We start from the raw sequence: 25,283 nt of genomic DNA, 5'->3' as shown, positions 1-25,283 counted from the left end.
ACGTCTGTGAGGGACAGAAGGACCGAGGAGCAGAAAACAAAGAGAGAAACTTTTAGACTAACGACGTTAAACTCCACAGAGAGAGAAACAAACATGGCGGATTCATTTTCTGTCGTTTGATCGAGTCTGGAACAAAGAGACTGTGACGCTGCCTTCAGGTACCATCCGGAAATAACGGACAAACGTTTTATATTCTCCTCTGATGCCTGAAACATTAATCTGTGAAGGACTATTGATTCATACAGATACGCGTGTGTGCAAAGGTTCAGAGTAGAGAGAACATTTAGGAAATGAGTTAAATGTGTCAGGACTCCAACTCAAAGCTCTGATTCACTGCACAAACACACCCTGTTCAGATCAGAGCTCAGACTAGTTTCAGTCATCAGGAAGTGAAGCTCAGACAGTCGTTGACACTGAGAGGTGAAATGGCGCAGAAAGGAGTTCAGCTGGACCGAGAGACTTTCTCTTGTCCGATCTGTTTGGATCTACTGAAGGATCCGGTGACTACTCCCTGTGGACACAGCTACTGCAAGAACTGTATTGAAGATCACTGGGACACAGAGGATGAGAGGAGGATCCACAGCTGCCCTCAGTGCAGGAAGAGCTTCACACCGAGGCCTGAGCTGCTGAAAAACACCATGTTAGCAGCTTTAGTGGAGGAGCTGAAGAAGACTGGACTCCAAGCTGCTCCTGCTGATCGCTGCTATGCTGGACCTGAAGATGTGGCCTGTGATGTCTGCACTGGGAGGAAACTGAAAGCCCTCAAGTCCTGTCTGCAGTGTGTGGCCTCTTACTGTGAGAAACACCTCAAGCCTCATTATCAATCACCTACATTTAAAAAACACAAGCTGGTGGAGCCGTCCAAGAAGCTCCAGGAGAACCTCTGCTCTCGTCATGATGAGGTGATGAAGATGTTCTGCCGTACTGATCAGCAGTGTATCTGTTATCTCTGCTCTGTGGAGGAACATAAAGGCCACGACACAGTGTCAGCTGCAGCAGAGAGGACTGAGAGGCAGAGAGAGCTGGAGGGGAGTCGACAAAACATCCAGCAGAGAATCCAGGACAGAGAGGAAGATGTGAAGGTGCTTCAACAGGAGGTGGAGGCCATCAATGGCTCTGCTGATAAAGCAGCGGAGCACAGTGAGAAGATCTTCACCCAGCTGATCCGTCTCATGGAGAAAAGACGCTCTGATGTGAAGCAGCAGGTCAGATCCCAGCAGGAAACTGAAGTGAGTCGAGTCAAAGAGCTTCAGGAGAAGCTGGAGCAGGAGATCACTGAGCTGAAGAGGAAAGACACTGAGCTGAAGAAGCTCTCACACACAGAGGATCACAACCAGTTTCTACACAACTACCCCTCACTGTCAGCACTCAGTGAGTCTACACACTCATCCAGCATCAATATCCGTCCTCTGAAGTACTTTGAGGATGTGACAGCAGCTGTGTCAGAGGTCAGAGACAAACTACAGGACGTCCTGAGACAGAAACAGAAGTCAATGTCATCAAACATCTCACTGACAGAGACTCAAGTGGATGTTTTACTGTCAAACCCACAACCGGAGCCCAAGACCAGAGCTGACTTCTTAAGATATTCATGTGACATCACACTGGATCCAAACACAGCAAACACAAATCTGTTGTTATCTGATGGGAACAGAAAAGCAGCATTCAACTACACGAGTCAACCACAGTCTTATTCTGATCACCCAGACAGATTCACTGACTGGCAGCAGGTCCTGAGTAGAGAGAGTCTGACTGGACGTTGTTACTGGGAGGTGGAGAGGAGAGGAGGAGCTGGTGTAGCAGTCGCATACAAGAACATCAAAAGACCAGGGGACTCATTTGAATGTGGATTTGGATTCAATGACAAATCTTGGATGTTCGATTGTTACACATACAACTTTTATTACAACAAAGTCAAAACTCCTGTCTCAGGTCCTCAGTCCTCCAGACTTGGAGTGTACCTGGATCACAGTGCAGGTATTCTGTCCTTCTACAGCGTCTCTGAAACCATGACTCTCCTCCACAGAGTCCAGACCACATTCACTCAGCCTCTCTATGCTGGACTTTGTGTTGATTACTCTGCTGAGTTTTGTAAACTGGAATAGACAGAAGTCATTTCAGGGTCAGTGGGTTAAATTCTGTTTCATTTCTTCACACTTGTTGTGTTTCCATCATTGTTGCTGAGAGCTGATTGTTGTGGTGTTTCTTCACTGCACACAGATCAGCTGTCAATCAAACATGATGGGCGGTACTTTGACGTCTTCTTCTTGTTCTGTAAATGTTGGACTTTCTTCAGGCGGCGCTCCTTCCTGTGTCTGTTCAGCCACGGAGGCTCTCGCTGCTCATGATGACTTCAGTTTACATGATCATAATCAATAAGGAGATGCTTCATTATTTGCTTGTACATAGCTGAGATTCTGCTCCAACACACTGATTGTGTGGATGAAGTGAATCTGTTCATGAAATCATTGAACAAGAGTGGTTTAACAGACTTTACTGATGGACGTGTGAACAAACTGAAGCTTTAAATCATCAATAAACAAACATGAACAAAGTCTTTTCTTCTTGTCTTCATTCAGGGTTTCATACAGAGCTGACGGAGAACATGTCAAACTATTATGAGAGTTCATTTGCTCAAGTTTGGGTGCAGTACTTGTATTTTACTCCAGTATTTCCATTTTCTACTCTGTTATACTTCCACTCCTACATTCTGGAGTCAAATATGGAGCCTTTACCAACTTTAGTTACTAGTTACTCTGCAGATTATATGTTCAACCAGAGCCAAAGTGGTGCTTTTTAAAAGTATTTGATTGAGATTATCAGAAAAATGTCTCAGTTGATCATTTTGAGTTGACATTATTTACATGTAAATATAGATGTATAACATCGTTTTTTTATGCTCACTAAAACACTAATATAATCCTGATGCTGGGGCATTTTGTTGGTCTGTACCAAATGAACATCTGGAGAAAGGTTCACCTTTATAAATAACTTGCATGATTTTTAACACTGCATTGAATCGCAGAACGCTCGTTGTTCCCACTCTCACCACGGACCCTGAACGCAGCACCGTGGAGGGGGTGGTGCAGCAGTTAAATCCCTCCCCGGATTTGACAACACGCACCTTGACTGCTTGTAAACAGAAGCTCACACGTGACACCGCGAGCCGAGCCGAGCCGCGCGACCGTCCGCATTGTCTGCGAGCGGACAAAGAGCGTCACGGTGAGCGGCACGGAGCGCGAGCGTCGGTCGGGTTAACGGACAGGTGTCATGACAACCGAAGCCCCGCGAGGGAAGCCGACCTCTCAGCCGTGTTCACACCGCGGCGTCCGAGCGCGTCTGACCGCCTGAACTTCTTCATGTCCGGACGTCGAACCGGACCGTGTGGACGGAAAACGACGTCAGCTGCGAGCTCGGCAGCTGCGCACGAACAAAGCTGGACAGCCTTTGTCTCCGTGTCGCCCGCAGCTCCTCCGCGCAGACCCGATTCTAGCGTCCATCCGACGGTAGCTGCCCTCGGCTAGCGGCGGCCGTTAGCTCCACGGCAGGAGAGGCTGTTTTCGTGCTAACGCTAATCTGCCCGTCGTGTTTTCACTGGCTGGATGAGATGTCATTCACGATGGAGGAGAACCTGGAGTCCGGGTGGGTGTCCGTCCGACCCAGAGTCTTCGACGAGAAAGAGAAGCATAAATTCGTCTTCATCGTGGCCTGGAACGACATCGAGGGAAAGTTCGCCATAACCTGCCACAACAGAACCGTACAGAGGCGGTCCACGGTCCTGGACCTGGACCTGGACCTGGACGCCGCTGCGCTTCCTGCCCCCGAAAAACACACAAGAAGTCCGGGTAAAGTCAGACCGCACTCGGTCCCGAAAGGCTCCACGAAGGCTTTAAAAGTCTCAAAAACAGCCGAGTGTTTGGGTTCTTGGGATGTTGTGACACCGCCGAAGGTGTTGGACATCGAGATCCTGGACCCGGTGGATGTCCCGCTGTCTCCGGATGATCCAGACCCAGGGGACAGCGAGGGGAACGGCCGCGAGGACTTCAGCTGGGCCGGGCTGTTCTCCTTCCAGGACCTGCGGGCGGCCCACTACCAGCTGTGCGCCGTCAACTCGGACCTGGAGCCGTGTTTACCGTCGCTCCCCGAGGAGCAGTCCGGCGTGTGGACGGTGCTCTTCGGCGCCTCAGGGGTGTCTCAGCGGGAGACGGACGCCCTGTGCTACCAGCTGCAGGTGTACCTGGGTCATGCCCTGGACACCTGCGGCTGGAAGATCCTCTCACAGGTGCTTTTCTCCGAGGAGGACGACACGGAGGAGTACTACGAGAGCCTGAGCGAGCTGCGGCAGAAGGGCTACGAGGAGGCTGTGGAGAGGTCCAAGAGGCGCATGCAAGAGGTGACTGCTCTTTGCTTTTATCTGGGGGATGTTGAGCTGTGAGCGGCATCAGTGAGGGAACAACACAAACTCAGACTTATAAGTGAATAAACAAGCTGTTCTCAGAGGTGGCAGGGTCCGCCACATGTAAACAAAGCAGTATGTCGTGTTGTCCTCTAAGATCAGTTTGTTGTTTAGGCATAAAATAAATCAGTCAGTGAAGTAAAAAGTAACATGTCTTCCCCAAAACGACACCATGCTCCTGTAACACACGTGCTGTGTGAGCGTGTTGTGTGTTTATGAAGGGTTATTACAGGAAAAGGCTCCAGAGAGCGTGCAGCTCTCAGAGCATGATTGTGCCTCATGGTCTGCTGCTCTCTCCTCCTCTTCCTTTGTCCCCCCTGTGATCTACCATCTGTTGCTGCACGTTCTCAGGCCTGTAACATGATCCGGCCCGGCCAGACATCACACTGAGGGCGGCTGGAGGCAGTTACACAGAAACATAGCAGAACAATCAGAGGTGGAGTTACAGGGGAAATATGGTGTGTCACCACAGCTGCTGAGATGGTTTCTGTGTCGGTCCAGACAGCTGACAGACTCTGGCTGCAAGCAAGGATCATTTCACTCTGGATTAACCAGTCGATTATTTTCTCGATCGGTCTTTAAAATGTTAGAAAATGGTGAGAAATGTTGAGCAAGATGACATCATCAAATGTTTTCAGTTTAATGTCTCAGAGGAGGAAATGATTAGAAAACAGACGCTCCTTATTGCTGCAGAACTTGCTTGAGAATCTGCATGTTTTTAAGTTTTTCTGATGAGTTTGGTCTAAAAGACGTTGGAAAAGACGACGTCCTTCACTGTCTTGTTTTATTCACAACCCAAATATATTCAGTTTACTGTGATAGAGGAGGAGAGAAACCAGAAAACATTCACATTTAAAATTCACTCAAATCTAAACAAGCTAGAAATCATAGAAAACACAAGCTCCTTATTGCTGCAGAACTTGCTTAAGAATCGTCATGTTTTTAAATTTACTTCAGTTTGAAAGTAATCCAGTGGTATCTGTCTGTACATCCATGAGTACACTGCAAACAGGAAGTGCTAACGGCTAATTCGGCATACTTTAAATAGAGCTGATTCACCAAAATGTAACAAATACAGGCTAAAGAAATGGATCAGTGTGTAGCCTAAAGCTAACTCCATGTGTGAACTGTAATTGAAGGGTAGTGGACGGGGAGTCAGACAGGCATTCATGTAATTTACAACTCATGAGAACATTTTTCTTCACAATAACTTTAATATTAAGGCTGCAACTAACAATTATTGTCATAGTTGATTATTTTCTTGATTAATCAATTAGTTGTTTGGCTTATAAAATGTCAGAAAATGGTAAAAATGCTGTTAAATGTTTCCCCAAAGCCTAAAATGAGGTCAACAAATATCTTGTTTTGTCCACAACCCAAAGATATTCAGTTTACTGTCACAGAGGAGGAAAGAAACCAGAAGACATTCACATTTAACAAGATGACATCAGAGAAATGAGACTAACTTAGATTAATGACATAATGTCTCACTTATTCCTCTGAGGGAGATGGGAACCAGCTGGTTTTATTACTCAGACAACACCTCATTTTGATCATTTCTCACAGCTGAAGGTGAAATCCTTCATGCCTCGTTTGACCTACAGTCCAAAGTTCACTCTCATGTAAGACAAAGAAAAACATCTGAGGAAGCCTGAACGAGTGAATTTATTTTATCTGTGACACAAAACAATTACTCCATCCAGAATTATAAAGCTCAGACGCAACATCCACGCTGAAGAGCGTCACGACTAACTCGATAACAGATCTCATGGTTGTAGCTAAATCAGGTGAAGATTCGTAATCCAAAACCCAAAAAAACAAACATCAACGTCTCCATACAGCTCGTACGACATAATCCAAGTCTCCAGAAGCCGAGATCCCTTTTAGAAGCTTAAATCTTCCCATTCGTTTAATGACGGGAGTCTGCTTTGGCTGCAGCGGTGGTGACCGCAGGGGGCAAACCCAATTCTTACATACAGCAGCTTTTAAAGCAGTTTTGGCCCGATAATCTGCCAGGCTGATAATCAGTCTGTCCCTGGTGTTAATGATTATTCAGAGGAATTATAATAATGTCACTATGATTGTTTTTTAAATGCAGCCATATCAGAAATTATTGCCTGGTGTGCAACAAGACAGCGTATTTTAACAGACAGAGGATGTCCTGCTCGCTTTGCCAAATTCAAAGAACAACAACTGGATTTTATTGCGGAGAGTCTTAATTCATACTTATGAGTCTTAAAACAAAAGCTCTTTCAAAGCTGGAGGAAAACAATCCAAGTGTAATCTATAAAAGAGAGTAAAGAGTGTGAGAAAGTGAGCGGTGGTGTGTGGTCGGGAACGATGCTGTAAAACATCTCGTTTGAGTTCAGAACAATGAGAATAAATTGGCCCCAACTGTTGCTGATTCATACCATATGTCCCGCCCTCCACAGACCGCTCATTGTTTCCTGACATGAACACTATCAAAACAGCTATTGTACACACAAATACAATTCATACTGTACGACACGTCAGCTTCACTCCGGCCTCAGATGATATTGAAATGTGCCACCACCCAGTCTCCGTGCAGAGTGCTGGATGAAGTGCTCCTCTCTCTGCGAGGAGCTGTAGATATGAATGGAGACTCTTATATGAACTCCAGGCTGCTCCTCCACGTTGGGGACTCGGGCAGACACTGAACGATTCAGCTCGAACACTGCGCCCACTGTTTACCTTGGGTCTGTGTCTCCGTGGTAACCACTGGCCAACCGTGCACGAGTCCCTGCCCCCTGCGGCCGCCGCTCGCCAGGAAAACCCCCGGGCCGACTGAGCCGGCGGCTGCCTGGGCGCGAGAGAGGCACAGCACCAGTGTTCAGGCGCTGCTTTAACTGGGACCCAGTAATTAGACATTTACTACCACAGCTGTTTAAAATGCAGCATCCTGCTGCAGCTGTATTTACATATTCAAAGTCAGAGGGCCAGTGACTGATGAGCCTGCACGTCTAACACAGCAGGGTTACCTGAAGATCTGCGGCTGCTGCAAACAATTAATCTGTCGATCGTTTTCTTGATTAATCGATTGATTATTTGGTCAGAAAATGCAATGTAGCTGACTCAAGTCACTGAATTAATTATCAGAACAGCTGGCGATTAATTTAATGGTTGGCAACAAATCAATTAATAGTTGCAGCTCTAATAAGATCCCAAGCTATGAGATGACTAATTGTTTTGTTGATCAATCTACAGTTGCTTTGGGCTTTAAGAACATTACGACGGAGTTTCCGACACCGACTGAATGATGATTGATTATTAATGATTATTAATGATTATCAATTAATTGACAAAAATAACCAGCAGGTTAATCCATAAAGTTGCAGCTCTAGTTTTTACTTTACTTTGTCTTTTTGTTTTAGTTTTTATTTTACAAAATGATGTCTTCAAAATGATTTGTTTCCCCAGGCAAACCGTAATAAATAAAAATAAGTTAATTTAGTTATTGAACGCTGTGGAGATGTTCCTGGAGACCAATTTAGCTGAGTCGTGTCGAGCTGTCCGCACAGAGACAGAGACGCACAGTGTGTATCGTCTGTTTAAACCTCTTTAGGTTTACTCGTGTTGATAACGTAACTCTCTATCAGTATGTCGTTCAGTTAAAGGCAGCAAATGTGGCTGATAGCTGACCGTAAACTGAAATATTTAACATTTTTATTGTTGATAAATCACCAACGTTGCTTTCTGTGTTTCCAAACACAAACACAAACTGAACATAATAAAAATAGTGGTGCAAAATGACTTTTCCGTCTTTGTTAAGAGATGACATCTAAAGAAATGTTCATATGCTAAATTTAGCCTTCAGTCTGCAGAGAGCACTCCGATGTGCCATGAGTACATAATTACAGGATGTTCAGAGTGACACGAGCGCCGCAGCCCTGTCATCACGACCAACTCTTCCAGTTTGTCGGCGCTCCGTCTTGCTGGAGGACTTTTTGCCTTTCAGTCGAACAGGAGGAACACGCCTCGACTGTGATCCGAGCAGACGCTCTGTGTAGCAGCTCTCTGAATGAACCCAGGGATATTTAGGTAAAATTCAAAATGAGTCTAAAACCCTAAAACCAGTTCTCTCCCACAAATAGCTTCTGTTCTGTGATTAATTTCTCGATGAAGTGATTAGTTGTATCATTAAAACGGCCTTCGTATTTATGCTGCATATAAATATGTGTTAGGTGGTAATACAAGATAAAAAACTCCCCGTAGACTCCAATGTGAATTGTGTAATGTAACTGTGCGGTCGGTGGCTAACGTGCACGCTCACCCTGACAAACACAAACAAAGCAGCATGCCAAAGAGAAAACATCTCAAAGCAGGAAGTCTGAGAAGTTCATTAATCTCTATCATCTGTGACTCACTCTGTAAAAAACACTGTGTTTACTGCCGACTCAGGATCAAACCCACACACACACACACACACACACACACACACACACACACACACACGCACACACACACACACACACAGAGATACTTCCCAGACTTCCCAAAGTTTCTCCAATCAGGGAACAAAGATAAATTTAGATATCTTTCGATTTATAGGGTGTAACATTACTGTTGTACGTTATCAGTGTATTCTGAAAATGTACAAATGCCACCACTATTTATTACCTCTGAGAAGGAGGGTTTGTTTTCACCTCGTCTGTTTGTTGGTTGGCTGGTTTTATGATTTGTTGGTTTCTTTGGTTGGTTTGTCAGGTTGTTGGTTGGTTGTTTGTTCTCAGAGAATAATGGATAGATCTTGATGAAAGACCTCATATTTAGGTGTATGACTGAGTTTGATGCAGATCCAAATACAAATCCCTATCTGGCGAATCTAAATATAATTCATTTGATATTGGATTAGTCTTGATTGAATTAAGGGGACTGTTGAGCTTGGTGGAGGTATACGCTCTACTGAGTGCCTTCTAGTATTACAGGACTAACTTCATCCATCCCTCAGAGTTTCAGCTCTAGTTAATGTTGCGTCAGTTTTCACACTCTTTACATTATTATCACTCATTAACGACCACAAAGCTGACAACATGTCAGGCTGACTGTAGGTGAGCTGTTAGTCTCATTCTGTTGAACTTCAGGCCACAGAGGAGGAAAAACTGCAAGTCTCTGGTCAATGATTGACAGATCCACGGCCTACATCTGTGTTTGCAACCAGGCAGTCTTTTTTTGTATCTTTGGCCCAGTTATCACAAACAGGCTGAAATTCAGATGTGATGAAGGAACAACAGCGATTCTGCTGCTGCTCCGTTAAAAACACCAAACAACCAGGCCAGAAGAAGTATGAAGGATGAGTTATAGATGGGGCAGAAAGTGAGACTAGACATTGTTAGAATTTGAGTATTGTTGTGTCGTCGATGACACAAGTGTTGTCTTTTTCCTGGTTTTAAAAGTTGCATTACATTTTCTGACTGGTCTACTTTTTCTGATGATCATTGATTACAAATCTAATTGTCAGCCTCGTCTCTAAACCTTGCAGATCTGTTGCTCCACAAGTTTTCCAGCTTCATGTTTTCTCTCCACGTTTCCGTCCCAGGTGTTGGACAGACACAAAGCCATGGACAGCATGGTGGAGCTGCTGCAGGTGTACCCCGAGGAGGACGAGGCGTACGGAGGGCTGCTGGAGGCGACGACTCAGCTCTACCACTACCTGCTCCAGCCTTTCAGGGACATGAGGGAACTGGCGATGCTGCGCAGACAGCAGATTAAGGTAATACACACTGACACACACACACTGACACACACAGATACAAATACCATCTGTTTTAGGGCTTGATTTAAGTAGGTTTAGGGCTCACTGTATCCGGCGTGGTGTGTCCTGGAGCACACTCTGACTTGTGTTCGACTGCCTCCCCGTTAGCGTCTCATCCACCAGTTAAAGTGCTATTTCTGTGGTCTGGCTGTGTTAAAAGCCGAAGCTGGTGCTGGGAAACGAGCCCTGAACCACTGCACGTTAATGTCCTCAACTGAGCTCCTAAGCCCGCTGTAATGACATTAGCATTAGCTGCTGAGGCTACATGTGATGATGCTGATGGTGTAGTAGCCGGTGCTACCCTGTAGCTTTGCATCTGGGGGCTGTGGAGGGCAGAGGATCAGCCAGAGAGGCTTTTTTTCTCGGCCCAGAGCGGCTTAACAACCAGCATAAGTATTATTACAGCAGCCACTAAACCACTCAGTAATTCTGCAGCTTCAGCACACTCCTCTGTTTTCCACACTCGCTCTGCGCTCACTCTTTGTTGTTTTTCTTCATTAGAGGCTTGAAAAGGGACGTAAATCCTCAGACTTATCCCGACTGTCTTCACAGAGCTGCGTTCAGTCTTAACGCATGCCTCGAGGGGCCAATAGGTCACAGCTCTTCACACGACTGCTACACTTGTTCAGCAGCGCCGCAGGAAGAGGTCACATATATTTAAACATTTAAACTAGTTATCAAACTGTCTCAGTTTCATACCGATGCCTCTTCATGACCTACACAAGCAAAGATGGTTATTCTCAATGTTTACTTTGTCTCACCATCGTCAAATTACAGTTATTTATTCTACATAACTACAAATAGATACATTACCTCATCGCCATGCATCCAGCAAACAGCTGTTTAAAAAGGTGTGATGTGTAAGAAATGGCTAGAATTTTAGTATAAAACATTAAAGGTACAATATGTGAAAATTTAAGAAAAAGTCACAAAAATTATCAACAAAATGTGAAAAAAATACAAAAAAATCAGTTGAAGCCGTCTGTGTAGTGTTGCAGAGGTTGCTACTGAAGTTAGCATGCTGATAGCCCCATAGTTTCAGCTGGAGATGTAAAAGTTCACTACAGACTCTAATAAATCAACAAAATAAACTCACTAAACGTTAAGAAAGGACATCTATTTTCCTTCTAAACACAGAAATACAACCGTCCACCGTCTGAACTCAAGTTTCTCTCTGACTGAACTCAGACGAGCTTCATCGCCTCGTTAACTCATCGTCAAACACACTTCATTCAAACTGGACACAAACTGAACCACAGTCACCAGAACAGTGTTGGTTTGTCTCCACAGTCACCTCTGGTTCGGTCCAAATCAATCCTCAGTTCACAGTAACGTGTGACTATATTCCGGCTCTACACGCTGATGATGTCCGACTCTCTCTCTCTGTCCTCTCCTGTCCCCGCCTGCCGTGTCTTCTCGTCCAGGAGTCATAGTCCTGGTCAGAGCGGCTGTAAATCGCCTCTGTACTGTGTCCTCTGTCTTCACACTGACCTCCGTCTCTCTCAGAGGCTGAGTTCAGTCCCAGTCTGCGGTCCAGACGTCTTCACTGGGAGGCTGCTGAGCCTTGTCGACCCTAGTGACCCCCCTGTGATCTGACGTTGCGTTGCGGGCAGTCAGCTAACAAGGCCACCTAGCTCCATGGCTAACTGAGCTCATTAGCTAATGGCAGCTTGCTACAGTTAAAGAGTAAAGTGAGCGATAACATTAGGATACATGACTGTTGAGCTTTGACATCACACAGTGCTGATGAGGCTGTTTATCTGGACACATGCTGTCTCTGTATCTGTGTCTTCTCTCAGACTCTGTCATTCCCCCGTTGTGTTGTTGTGAGTACTTTTCCCTCGTCTGAACTACATTCCTCTCACAGCATGCTCATCCAGCATCGTGCCACCAGCCAACACAAGTGACTGTGTGGGTGTGTTTATGAGTGTTCATTATGATGGTATTCTGGTTACAGGGCGGCTGCTGATCTAAATTAAGAAACTTGACAGCAGCACTTTTTCTTAAAGGATCCGTCAGATTTTTTGTTATTGTGAACAAACCTCATCAGAAACCATCAGTGAACAGGTGGAGGTACAGTCTCTCCCTCCTCTGTGTCGTAGAGCTCCACTAAAAACACACCGATGAGCCGCACTGTCATCACCATGAACACACACTGTAGTTTAATTTCACTTAATCTCACACACACCGTCCTGCTGCCACAAATACTCACTAGAGCACCAAATGTGGATTAATCCACTGCTGAAAATAGCCCATAACAAATGTACTGTTTCCTCCTGTTTCAGTGACGTTTGTAAAGAAAACAACTTTGCTTACAGATGTTGAAACACGTCTCAAACAGCTGCCTCTTGCTGCTCTAGTCTGGTTTAGGTTTAGGCACAAAAAAACACTTGGTTAGGGTTTGGAGAAGTTTTTTCTTTTGGAAAATGGACCAACATCTCATCAAAGATATCTGGTCTCTGTCTCTGGCTTTGCAGCCTTCTCGCCACCACCATCCCCTCCTCCTGACAGCAAAGGTGTTTAAGGAAATGAGTCCGTCTTTCAAGAATAAAACGATTTACCTGAAGGAGGACAGAGGGACACAGATTACAGATGTTTTCATGGGGTGACCTGATGTAAAGTCAGGTGAAGTCTCGTAGTCCACAAGACATTTCTGGAGCTTCACAGTAAAACAGAGTCGCAGCATTCTGCTAAACACCTGAAGCAGCTGGAGACTTGATTTAAAACAGAAAAACAACCAAGAAAACATAAAAAATAAGATGGCTTCTTAAACCCTGAGATCCAAAATTGATTTGAAAAGATGTATTTACCTTTGACATGCTGATGCTTTTATCTTAGCAGCTAGAGTGAAGTTTTCATCTTAAAACAGGATGTAAATAACGCTGTTTCAAATCATTTTGGGATCTCAAGGCTTTCGGAGACACTGGTCGAGCTGTTTGGACCCATTTTATGTTGTTTTATTCCTCTGCACCAGCGACGGCCGTGGTCGGGTGCATTATGTTTTCGGATTTACGAAACTTCACCTGACTTTCCATCAGCATGGAGGGAGGATATGATGACTGGATTTACATTTTTAAGTGAAATGTTCCTTTAAAAAAGGGTTATTTTATCAATGAATCAATCATCTTATCTACCATAGTGTGTAAAATGTGACTGACTCTGATTAGACGACAACATTATCAGACTCACATTCTGATCATGTAGAAAAGAAACATTTGAAAAGTAAATACAAAAACGTTTTACCTCCTCAGGTTTGAGACTTGCACCTTTAAACAGAAAGTCTCTGTAACAAACTAATGAAAGATAGTTTTGAGCTGCATTCTGGGAGTCGTGGTTTCCTGCATCCTGTCATGTTTGGAGTTTGGCCCGTCCTGCTGCTTCCACTCATATCTGTAAACATTATGAGTCAAACTGTGGACATACATCAGTAAATAGCTGGAAACAGCTCGTTCAATGTTTAATCGTGTCTTTGATGTGAACGTGTGGCATAACGTTGAAACGTCCCCCCGACGTACTTGACGTGCAGTTTTCAGAGAAGATGTTTGAGCGGCTCGAGTCACGTTTACCTTCAGGTGTGTAACCCTTGAACCACTCAGCTTCTTTCCTGAGAATCTGAACTCTGTTTTCCAGTGTGCAGCTCCACCACCTGCTGCCCTCAGGGCGATCCAACGGCTGAAAACAAAGCTGCATGCAAATGAATTCTTGATGCTGGCAGAGGCGGTTGGTTTCTCCCAAACTGATGAGTCAGGGTATCATGGAGAAGAAGAAAGGCAGGGAGAGCGAGTCAGGAATCAGAACACAGGACACTCATTTACATACAGTTTGCATCCGACTTTAATGACGCAAAGGTGAGCTGGAAACGACCGGCGCAGCCGAGTATCAGCTGCCTGCGACAATCACAGACGATGCTGAGCTCATCTGTGAGTGTCAGCAGACGACACGTGAGGTTGTTGTGAAGCCATCGCATCGCTTCAAGGTGAAAAACTGACTAATGAAGTGTCAGACAGTCGAAGGAGTGTGTAGAGGAAAACATCCAGATGATTGGTGTTTTCAGCTGTGATATTTCAGTGAGTTAGGGCTATAATTAATGATTAGTTTTAGTTAATGAAACATCCATCAGCATTTCAAAAACAAGGTGACATCGTCAAATTGCTTCATTAATTCAGAATCCAAAGATATTCCTCTGAGGCGTTGAGCGATATGAACATTTCATATCACGATGATCATCAAAATATTCTTAGAACTAAAAACAATAAAATTGCTCTGAAACATACTGGAATCACTTCAACCGCACATTTTGTTAGGAAACAAATACATTATATCATCACAGAGGACCTGATCTTTAGATGTTAACCTCCTCTGAAGGTTTTCTTCATCCGAAGTAAAACGACGTAAACCCCTGAAGGATCGTACGTCAGCGAGATTTTTACATTCTCGAGAGGATATTCACGATTATCTAGATTTACATTCGGATACTGAAAATTCACCTCGATCAGCTTAACTGAATTGTGATCTGCGACAAAATCCTTCGTCGTCCCATCCCGGCGATTCGTCCATCAATCGATTAGTCGATCAAAAGACAATCAGTCGCCGTCTATTTTGACAATCAACTCATCGTTTCAGTCATTTTTGAGGCAAAACATTTCAAAACTGTGTTAAAGCCTCTTGAATGAGGATTTGCCACTTTTCTCTCCACGACAACGGTTGCCGTGTGATAAAGCAGTCGATGTGAAACGTAAGTGGAGCTCACACACATTTTTAATTCATGACTGCCCTCTGACCTTCCAGGCAACAGGACACCGGCGCTTCACCATTCACCAAAATACCTGACACCTTGTGTTGTTCATTCATTAATTCGTTCATTCATTCACTCGCTGCTCCATCTGCTCTTTCATTCAGTGAAACTACTGTTGAGTCACAGAAAGGCTCAGATGAATATTCACCGTAGTTTAGTTGGTAATGTTGCCCCACAGTAAGAAGGTCCTGGGTTCGAGTCCCGGCTGGAGCAGGAGTTTGCATGTTCTCCCCGTGTTTTCTCCAGGTGCTGTTTTATGTGACAGCGATCAAACTTAAGATTATTTTCATGATTTATCGCAGGACTTTTCAACTTTTGTAAAGGCTCAGGTTAGCGTGCTAACATATCTCTGACCTTTAAAGGGGCACTATGTAGTTTTGTAGCAGAATTTAAATATTTACAATATTAATGGGGTGATAATACAAACTTTTTTCCATCAGTGAATAAACAAGCTGTTCTCAGAGGTCCTAGAACGCTGTTTGAAGCTAGAAAGGTGGCAGGGTCCGCCACATATAAACAAAGTAAAACAGTGTGAAGTTGTGTTGAACTTTATGATCAGTTTGTTGGTTTGTCAGCAGAATTGCACAAAAACTACTGAACAGATTTCCACCAAACTTGGATGGACGATGGGTCTCAGCCCAGAATGGATCCAGGAATATTTTGTAAATGTCTTGAACACTGTGAGACTAGGCTTTTTATTGACAGTTTTGTTTGTTTCTCGAATGAAGAATCGACTAACTGCGGCTCATTGATGTGTTTCTAATAGCTTTTGGACAACAGTGAGCTCTGTGGCACAGAGGAACAAGATACAGTATACTTGTTTATAATCACTGCTGGTTTTGGACTTTTCGTTGTATTTATTCACAGCAAAAGGAAAAATAAAGCTTTAAATGAGTAGCTCTGCAAGTGTTAAATCCATCCTGGTAAAGACTTGCTATTTTAACCAAATGAGATAAGGACCACCATGACGGTATCCTCGCTGTAATCGCAGCACTTTACCACGAGAAACTGGCGTCACTTCTATTTCCAGTGAGTCTGACACATCTGTGTTTTGTCACCAGCAGCTGTTGAGCAGAGGTGTGAACAGCCACATCGCTCCCCCGCTGCTTCCTGCCTGCTGTTAGTCGTACACAAGCAGAAGAGTAAAAAAAACATGTTAGGAGCTGATACTACACAGGCGTAAAAGACATCCGGACCTGAACAAAGCATCAGGATCTCAGGTTACCAGACTCTTTAATATGAAAGAAGTGTGATGTGAATCAACATAAAGGTTTGTAGACGTGACCTCAGTGACCTCAGTGACCTCAGTCACACTGTGGGAGTAGAGATGAATTCAGTCAGCGTCACAGGTTGATGTTGAACCCTTTTGCACAGCAGATCTTGACAATTACATCAGAATAAATCAAGAAGACGTTAAACTTGTTTTAACAAGTCAGTGATGATTACAGAAGTTGCTAAGGAGTGAGACATCTCCCTTCTTTTCTCATCTCTGTAGAGAGCTGCACATGCTCAGTTTCAGTGGTAATTTTTAAAAAATATCTTTAACTTCAGTCGCTCTTTCAAACTCAGCGCCGACTGAACGGACCTGACGGACGAAAAGACATTAAGAAGCCAACGGTCTTAAGTTCAACACACGTGATGGCATCGTGCCTGAAGAGTGGTGAGTGTTAGCGTGTTCACCCGGCCGATGTGTTCACATTAAAGCTGATCCAAGTGGAGACGATTAAATACCCGTGACTTCCTCACGTCAGTTGACCCGGGAGGGAGTCCAGAGTGTTCACATTTACATTGGAGACACCAGCCAGATGTTAGTTTGTGTTGGTCTGCTGGAAGAAGGGAGGGAGCAGCGGGCCACGATGAGTTTACAGTGTAATCACACACATGAAAGTTTTTAAGACGTCTTTTCAACGTGCACGAGTGACGTCAGCTTAATAAAATACCATGTTGTGGTCACCCGGTCTTCATGAAGAAGGCTAATGTTTTATGGTTGGAGGACCAGAACATGGTATTTAATACAGCTGATAAAAAGCTCTGGTGAAGTCGTGCCTCACGAGGCTGCTGAGGATAAACCAAGGTTTCAAATCCATCACGTAACTTTTGCTGCACAAAATTAAATTTGGCCTTCATAAAAACTTGCTTTGCATAAAAGCAGGCGAACAGAATCGAGGGCCAATGTGTTGCAGAGACGCTCGACTTCAGTTTGACAACAACAACAACACAAAGAGGTGAAACACCGGGAGCTGTTAAAAGTCGCGGACAGTGTGATGTCACCAGGTCCGACTGAGCCGCTCCGGCCGGGTTTCTCTGCCGTTTGTGGCTCTGTTGGTGTTGAAGGTTGGACTCTGCTCCGGCCTGCAGATGAATCGGGTTCAGCTGCTTCAGGGCCGAAAGTGACGAGTTCATTTTTTTCTCTCTCGTTTCGACTCCTCTCATTCCTGAAGTGATTTTCTTTTCTTTTCTGTCAGACTTTTTCCTCTCTGACGTAATCTCTCCTCCCCCACTCGCTCCCGGCTTCACCCCAAAACCACTCCCTGTTCTCTTGCCTCACGTGCAGACACACACACACACACACACACACACACACACACACACACACACACAGTATGCTGGCTGACATAAATCCAGGCCTTCTGAGGTTTGTTGGTGATAACCGTGGTCTTGTTTATTCTGAGCACCTCCACACATCTGTTTTACATTGAGATATTAATAGTGAGCGTGCACGAGGCGCTCACAGGGAGTTACTCTGTCTGTCTGTGTACATTTTGTTCCATGTGGTCTTTACTTGGAGGGTGGGGGGGGGACTGGACTCCACGTGGCACTGCCTCTTTCCCCGTTTCTCACTCTTTTTCACATGGCCCGACACGAGCTGCTCCACTCCGGTCCACGTGTGATGATGAGCTGCAGAACATAAACTCTCATTCAGACCTGCACTCGGATCAGTCTTGTTTTGTTATCAGAGCTTTGTTTTATGTTTTGTTCCAGCAGCTCAGTAGGACACTGGGTTAGTGTCACTCTGAACACAAACGTGCACAGACATGCCTGCGGTCACTGCTCACTATTACCACCACCTGCTGTGGCTCGCTGGTATTACAGAGTGCTGCAGTGAACGCTTTATAACAGGCGTTTTTTAAACGACGAGGCACTTCGGATCAGATCTGTGAGCACGTACATCACCAGAACAAACAATGTTTTTTACACTAAGAAAGAAAAATGAATGTAGAACATCTGCCGAATTTACAAGGAGGCTGAAATAATGAAGAATTAGTCAGACAGCGTTTCACAACGTTTGTAAAGTGTCTACAACTCAACAACTCACTAAACTGACACATTTGTTAAGGGAGTCTGGGGACAAAGAAGTAGCCTATACTGGTAACTCACTGTTTTCATTTAATGCTGAATTTACAAGAAGGAGACAATGATTCATTATTAGTCAGAGACAAGTTTCTCCTCATGAAACAACTCTTAAAATCAGGTGAATTGTTAAGGGAGTCTGGTGATACTGTGGTTACTAGTTGACAGCCTCCTCCTCTGATCTCAGATGCGTCCTCAGTGCGTCTTGGGTGCCGTCACACCTGAACTTAAAGCTGTCCACCTGTGATCGGATCACTGAGGACGGATGTTAGCACGAGGTCTGCACAGAGGTGATAGCGACAGGTGGATGCCGACGCTCTACAAACAACAGGAAGCTAGTTATTGTAGTGTGGCCCGCTCACAGCTCCTGCAGGCAATTACTTTAAAACCCTCACCGCCCCCAGATCACTGCAATTTGCGTCATGATAGAACCGCGGAGTCATAACTCAGTCAGAGGTGATATTTTTAGGTCTAGTGTGACTTTCCGCAGAATTAATTTTGATGTCCGTTGCCAATAAACATCCATAAATCTGCTCAGAAGCCAGAGCAAGAAGATGCTCTCATCACTGCAGAACTTGGTGTTTTTAAATGTTTTTCAGCATCAAAGTAATCCGGTGGTTTGTGTCTGTACATCCTTGGGTCACTGCAAACAGGAACTGCTGATGGTTAATTTGGCATATTTTTAGCTATAATGTTAACAAACATAGGGTAAAACACAGTGCTAACAGCTAACTCTCTGACTCCAGGGTGAATTTAGACAATACACACACACATAAAACAACTAATCGAGTAAGAACAGTAACGACTGAGAGTATTAATGTAAACTTTTCTTTTCTGCACCACCTCTGAAAAGGCCTGTTTATCACTGCTGATGTAAACACTGTGTTTGACCCCCGTCAGATCTCCTTGGAGACGGAGCGTCTGGGCCCTCGTCGCGTGGACAGCCTGAGGAAGGAGGATGAGGAGTGGCAGAGGAAGGCTCACGCCGCCGTCCTCTCCATTCAGGACCTGACCGTCAAGTTCTTTGAGACCACGACTCGAGCACAGAAAGGTAAACACACGAGACGTTTCCTCTCTGCTCGACAGCAGCTTTGTCTTTGACCTTTGAACCTTTGTGTTGCATGTTTACTCCACAACAAAGTGCAGTTAACGCTCCAACGGTCCCCGTCTCAGAGCCTCATTCCAGCCTCTCACATACCAAAGTCCCTTTAACTTTTATAGCATTTTAATCCTGAAAATCTTCAGGCTGTAGTTCACTTGTTCTTCCTACATTTATCTTATTTCATTTCACTTGTTATTCTTCATCACTGATGGCAGCGTTTACTCTTTTTACATTTTCTTTTAATAATAGTCTTTTGTTTTTGTAATTTATTCTTATGTTACTATAATTTTGAGCGTTCTCTGGTGCAAGAATTTCCTTTGAAGATCTCTTAAATGTTTTGTTTTTCCTCTGACTTACTGTCCAAAACACAAAGATGTTCAGTTGAGCTGCGATGAGTCAGTAAGTTGGCAGTTATTACATTAATCGCCAACTGTTTTGATCATCAGTTGATCAATTTGAGTAATCTTTGAAAGAAAACAGTGAATATTCTCCAATGTCGGCTCATTAAATGTGAATATTTCCTGGTTTCTTTCCTCCTCAGTGACAGTAAACTAGAGATTTACTCCAGTTTGAGAGTCCAGTTAATCGACTAATCGTTACATTTCCGACATCGATTTTTGTTGCAGCTCTGTACGAGCGGATGCGCGCCGACCAGAGGAAGTTTGGAAAGTCGGCGTGGACGGCAGCCGTGGAGCGAATGGAGCGGCTGCAGTACGCCGTCTCCAAAGAAACTCTGCAGCTGATGAGGGCCAAAGAAATCTGCCTGGAACAGAAGAAGCACGGCCTGAAGGAGGAGGTAAACTACATTACATCTACATTTAGGGCATTTAGCAGACGCTTTTGTCCAAAGCGACTTACAATAAGTACATTTGTCACAAGAAAGAAACCACAACATATCGCCAGCAGCACACACACTGATCTGAGGAGTGTGTTCTTAAAAAAGCCCTCAGTGAGTTTGTCGGCAGTCACAAGCGAGAGACACAAACAAGAGAGAGGCAGATAGATGACGGCCGTGGCTGAGCTGTGACCTCATGGCTCCGGCATCCTGTAATGGACTGAATAACATCCTGGTGAACGACAGTGGAAATGAGTCACTGGGAACGACTGCTGGGGTCAAACTCTGCTTTTACATGAGTCAATCAGAGCGAACAGGAACATTTCCACTGGGTCCACTTGTGTGAGGGCTGAAGACTGATGTTGTGTTTCTGTGCCTCCAGATGCAGAGTCTGAAAGGTGGCGAGGATGCCATGCTGCGCCTGGACCAGCTGGAGGCGCTGTACTATGAGCTCCAGCTGCAGCTGTATGATATTAAGGCGGAGGTGCTGCGCTGTGAAGAGCTGCTGCTCACCGCTCAGCTGCAGAGTCTACGGAGGCAGATGACAGGTGAGTCGTCGTCTGTCTGTAGCTTAATGTGACAGACTGGATGTTTTAAACAATACAACCACTAGAGGGCGCCGCTCAGTCAGCTCGGTCTCGCACGGACCAAGGACGTTTAACTAAAGCCTGGATAAAGCGTTGGAGGCGGAGCCCTGGTCGTTCCTATAAAGGCTGCTCGGTGGTGTTTTGAAGCCAAAAAAGCTCAATGTCCCGGATATAAAATCACCTACATGATCTACATCATCTTACGTGTTGCGTGGCCAGAAAGCCAGCTGCTCCCGGGTGTTTGCACGGACCTCGACTTTTTCTTCGCCACCATCTTGTCTCCTCCCAGCTGTTCTGTAGTAGTAACATCGTACAGATGTTGGTTTTCTCACCAGCTCCTATCTCCTCAAACAGTTCTGCCATCTTGAATCTTCTTCCTCTTTTAAGGGATTCTGATCAAAATGTTTGTTTGAGTGTGTCTATTTATATCTATCTATATGTATATTTATCAGCCCCATCCAGACTGTTCTGAAATCCTTGCACAGATCTGCTGCATTAATATTATAAACAGACCGTTTATGTATTTTATTTTATTAAAATGTTTGATCTTGTACAAAAAGCAGAGATGTATTGTAGCACATTTAGCTACAAGCTAATGTCCACCTGCAGTCTCTGGACCTTCAGGTTCGTCATTACAAGGTAAATGATTGTTTCTCAAACTTTATTTCTGTGATGTCGTCTCAGAGCGTCAGGACGAGGTGGTGTACTACGATGCCTTTGAGAGCCCCGACGCCATGAAGGGTGAAGAAGACCCCGCGACGCCGCCGTCCCCGCTCAGAGATGAAGAACTGAGCGTCCTGCAGCAGAGGACGCGGCAGCTGGAGGCTCGCCGCGGCCGCATCACCGCCAAGAAAGTCTACCTCAAGAACAAGAAGGTGAGCACTGATTGGACGAGGCCAGAGCGCGTTTCATCAGAGCTGCACAGGTCGGGTCGGCACGACATTCACGTGATTTCTGTCTCCTACAGGAAATCTGTATCGTCAATCACAACCAGAAGATACAACAGCGACAAGGTAACCATGGTGACAGCAGCTGCTCCCTGCCGATGCTGCTACAGGTGAGACTGATTCACCGGAGAAATGTATATAACCTAAAACCAACAGTCTGTTGATCTTCACTCATCCACGTCTCAGCTCGTCACCTCATCAGATCCACTTTGTTGTCTCCTGTAAAGGGAGGAGAAGCTGAGGAGGACGAAGCGAAGAGAACTTCCAGCATGAGTCAGGAGAGGACGAGGACTCTGGACCGACTCCGCAGCCTCAAACAGGTGAGACACAAACTGTTACCTCAGGTTTGACCTCTGACCTCTGACTGTGGAGAAGATGGACGGAGCTTCTGAGCCTGAGAGGTGGAGCTGATGCAGAGGTCACTTACACCTGCAGCCTTTCTCCTGGTTTCAAAAAGAAGAGATTGTGTCTGACTCCTCTCTTGATTTATACCTCAGTGAACAGTTTCCTGATGAGTTTATGGTCTCAGTGGTCAGTTTCAAGTCGTCTTCATCACAGCGTGATGTTCATTTTATTCTGTTTGGAGTAAAATAGACGATGAAGCAGGGAACGCTTCAGTTCTCAGTCTCCCTAACTCCACCCAGGATGTCTGCAGGTCCTCAAGACGTCTTAAATAGTCTTGAATTCAATGTTACACCGGACATATTAGGCCTTAAAAGTCATTAAATGGTCTTAAATTGACATTTGTGAGGTCTTAATTGCAACAACATTTTATTTTATTTAATTTCTGTCTTTTAATTTTTAGTCTGAAAATGTGTCGAGCTCTTCTGCATCAAAATCAACATTTCTGATGTTAACGCATCCTGTCTCTTGACTCTTTATACTTGTAAAAGTTTTACATTTGGTTAAAAATGTCTTAAAAGTGTCAGCTAACTGTAGACATCCTGGCTCCAGAAAACCAAGATGGCGACGGCTGTAAAGCCAAACAGGTGGTGATGTGGTTGCCTCTGACTGATGGTTTGTGTCTGACTCCTCGCAGCGTTATCCCGGTCAGGTGACTCTGAAGTCCAGCCGGCTGCGTCTGTCTCAGCCTCACAGCCGGAGGAGAGGCGTCCAGCAGCCGAGCACTCAGGCGGCCGGCGTCCAGACCGACTGCATCTCAGATCTCCCAGAACTCTCTGCTCCTCCTCCGGCCGACGCCTGGGCCTGCGACAGCGTGTCTTTACCTTCAGTCCAGCTCCAAACTCTGGACGCTCCGTCTCCCCTCCTCTCCCTGCCTCCCCTCTCAGCCTCCCCGTCTATTCTCTCACTCGCTCCTCCTCCCCCTCCTCCTCCTCCTCCTCCACCACCTCCCCCTCCTCCACCACCTCCACCTCCTCCCTCAGAGGAGCAGCAGGATGAGGGCAGGGAGAGCAGCAGCCCGGTGCGACATCTCACCTGCGAGTCCGAGTCCACTTCTCTGCCTTTGGCTCCATTTTCCCCTCGATTCTTTGACAGCAGCCAGCTGCTGACGGCGAGGAAGAAGCTGAGGAAGACGGCCTCGCTGGACTCGTCGCAGTGGAGGAGAGGTGAGGAGGAAACATCTCTACATCCGTCATAACGAATGAAAAGTCTCTGCTTAAAGTAACAGTCCTCACGGGGCCTTCAGGTTTACACCTTTTCCCATTAACTAACATTGTGAAACGGTGGATTAACGTCTTTGAGCGTCACAACCTCAGAGAAATGACTCAGAGCTGCACTATTACATTATTTAATCTCCATTCAAGTCAGCCAGGTGCTAAACTGGACGTTTAGTCTCCGTTTCACAAACTCAGAGTTTTAATATTTACAATATTAATGAGGTAATAATACAAAATAAGGTCCCAGAACAATGACCTAGAAAGGTGGCAGGGTCCGCCACATATAGACAAAGTAAAACAGTATAAATTGTGTTGTCATGAAGACAAAGAGTTTGACTGTTAGTCAGTGAGGATCATTAACATTGCTTCACCAGAGCTGCAGACTGCTCCTTTAAACTGAATCCTACATGATGAAGTTGAACTTGTATGAAACTCACCGTCGTGTCGTTGTGTCTCCAGCGAGCTCCCCGATGGACGAGGTCCTGGCCTCTCTCAAACGGGGCAGTTTCCACCTGAGGAAGGCCGAGCTGCGAGTCCTGGCGCCCGACCCGGACGACGACAGCGACAACATCCTGGCTCAGATCCGGCAGGGCGTCAGGCTGAAGAAGGTACGGACCCGGCCGGAGCAGCAGCGTCACGCCAAGACCTTCCCCCACTCCGCCGACGCCCTGACCCGCAGCATCCACGAGGCTCTGAGGAGAATCAAGGAGGCCTCGCCCGAGTCGGAGTCGGAGGACGAAGGCCTCCCGTGCACTGACTGGGAAAACTAGTTCGGCTCATCGGAGGAATGTTTTTTAAATGTTTATGGAGCCGAAGCGAAGGCTCACGAGGACAAAGCGGGGTTGAATCACCTGGAGACACCTCGGTGCAATTTGAACAAAAACCCTTGATTCCTTTTTTACCATCAGAAAACTGCTCAGAAGTGCGTTTTCTTCTTTTTTTACTTCTGCGTGTCGTTTGTAAAGATGGACCACTAATCTTTTTTATGTTGGTGTTGCTGACGAGGATACAACCTCTAACCTCTCGTTACGTCAGAGTCGTACTGTAGCTCGCTGTGATGGGTTTGTTTCAGGAAGTGAGTGTTAAGTTTTCACTTGTTTTTTTAGCGTTCAGACTCTCGTCGCTCTCGTCTTGCTGTACGCTTTTTACATTCACGTGTGACAAACGTCTGTACTGTAGACTTTAGTACACAAAGATAAACATGTCAACAGGATCAGTTCCCACATCCTTAAAGGAGAAACTCACGATACAGAGTGAAGAAACAACATGACGTCTCTGTTCTGTGTTTCAGACGTCTACTGAAGTTAGCATGCTAACCAGATAGCTCCTAACATCACTCTTGGCTCAGAGGTGATACTGAGTCTAATGAGTCAATAAAATAAACTCACTAAATGTGAAGAAACATTTTGACACCTACTTTCCTTCTAAACAGAAAAATAAACCGTCTGAGCTCGAGTTTCTCTCTGACTGAACTCAGACGAGCTTCATCGCCTCGTTAACTCGTCGTCAGACACTTATTTGAAGATCTCAAAGATAATTATCTTGTTGCCTCTGGAAAATCGTAACGACATAAAAAGATCTGGAGGTAATTATCTTTTTGACTAGAAAACATCATCACATTATGACGTTAGACGGATAACATTTGTTTTCTCTTCTTGTTATCTTGGGAAAATATTGTCTTGAGCTGAAGCCATAAAACAGTTCATCATGTGGAGATCAAGATGTTGTTGTTGATGTGATGACAAACATCTGAAAATTATAATTGTCTTCTCTTCATCGTCAAACACACGTCATTCAAACTCGACATGAACTAAATAA

The 25,283-nt window shown here is 45.2% G+C and overlaps 2 protein-coding genes across 2 annotated transcripts; both read left to right on the top strand.

Annotated features, from left to right (window-relative positions):
• The first annotated feature begins 227 nt into the window (after positions 1-227).
• LOC311275341 (tripartite motif-containing protein 16-like) lies at positions 228-2,510 on the top strand. Its single transcript, XM_084383807.1, has one exon. It carries the CDS (start codon positions 426-428, stop codon positions 2,103-2,105), a length of 1,680 nt encoding a protein of 559 aa, XP_084239933.1. The 5' UTR covers positions 228-425; the 3' UTR covers positions 2,106-2,510.
• A 585-nt stretch (positions 2,511-3,095) lies between these two features.
• Positions 3,096-24,918, top strand: jmy (junction mediating and regulatory protein, p53 cofactor). Its single transcript, XM_084383799.1, has 10 exons — positions 3,096-4,393; positions 10,014-10,187; positions 19,276-19,426; positions 20,104-20,273; positions 20,695-20,860; positions 21,584-21,774; positions 21,867-21,956; positions 22,074-22,166; positions 22,886-23,414; positions 23,925-24,918. The coding sequence occupies exons 1-10, from the start codon at positions 3,608-3,610 to the stop codon at positions 24,233-24,235; spliced, it is 2,661 nt and encodes an 886-aa protein (XP_084239925.1). The 5' UTR covers positions 3,096-3,607; the 3' UTR covers positions 24,236-24,918.
• Positions 24,919-25,283: the final 365 nt, after the last annotated feature.

This window comes from Pagrus pagrus (genome assembly GCF_965226575.1).
Source record: "Pagrus pagrus genome assembly, chromosome: 19".
Lineage (NCBI taxonomy): Eukaryota > Metazoa > Chordata > Actinopteri > Spariformes > Sparidae > Pagrus > Pagrus pagrus.
This window is presented reverse-complemented; position numbering and strand designations above follow the sequence as displayed.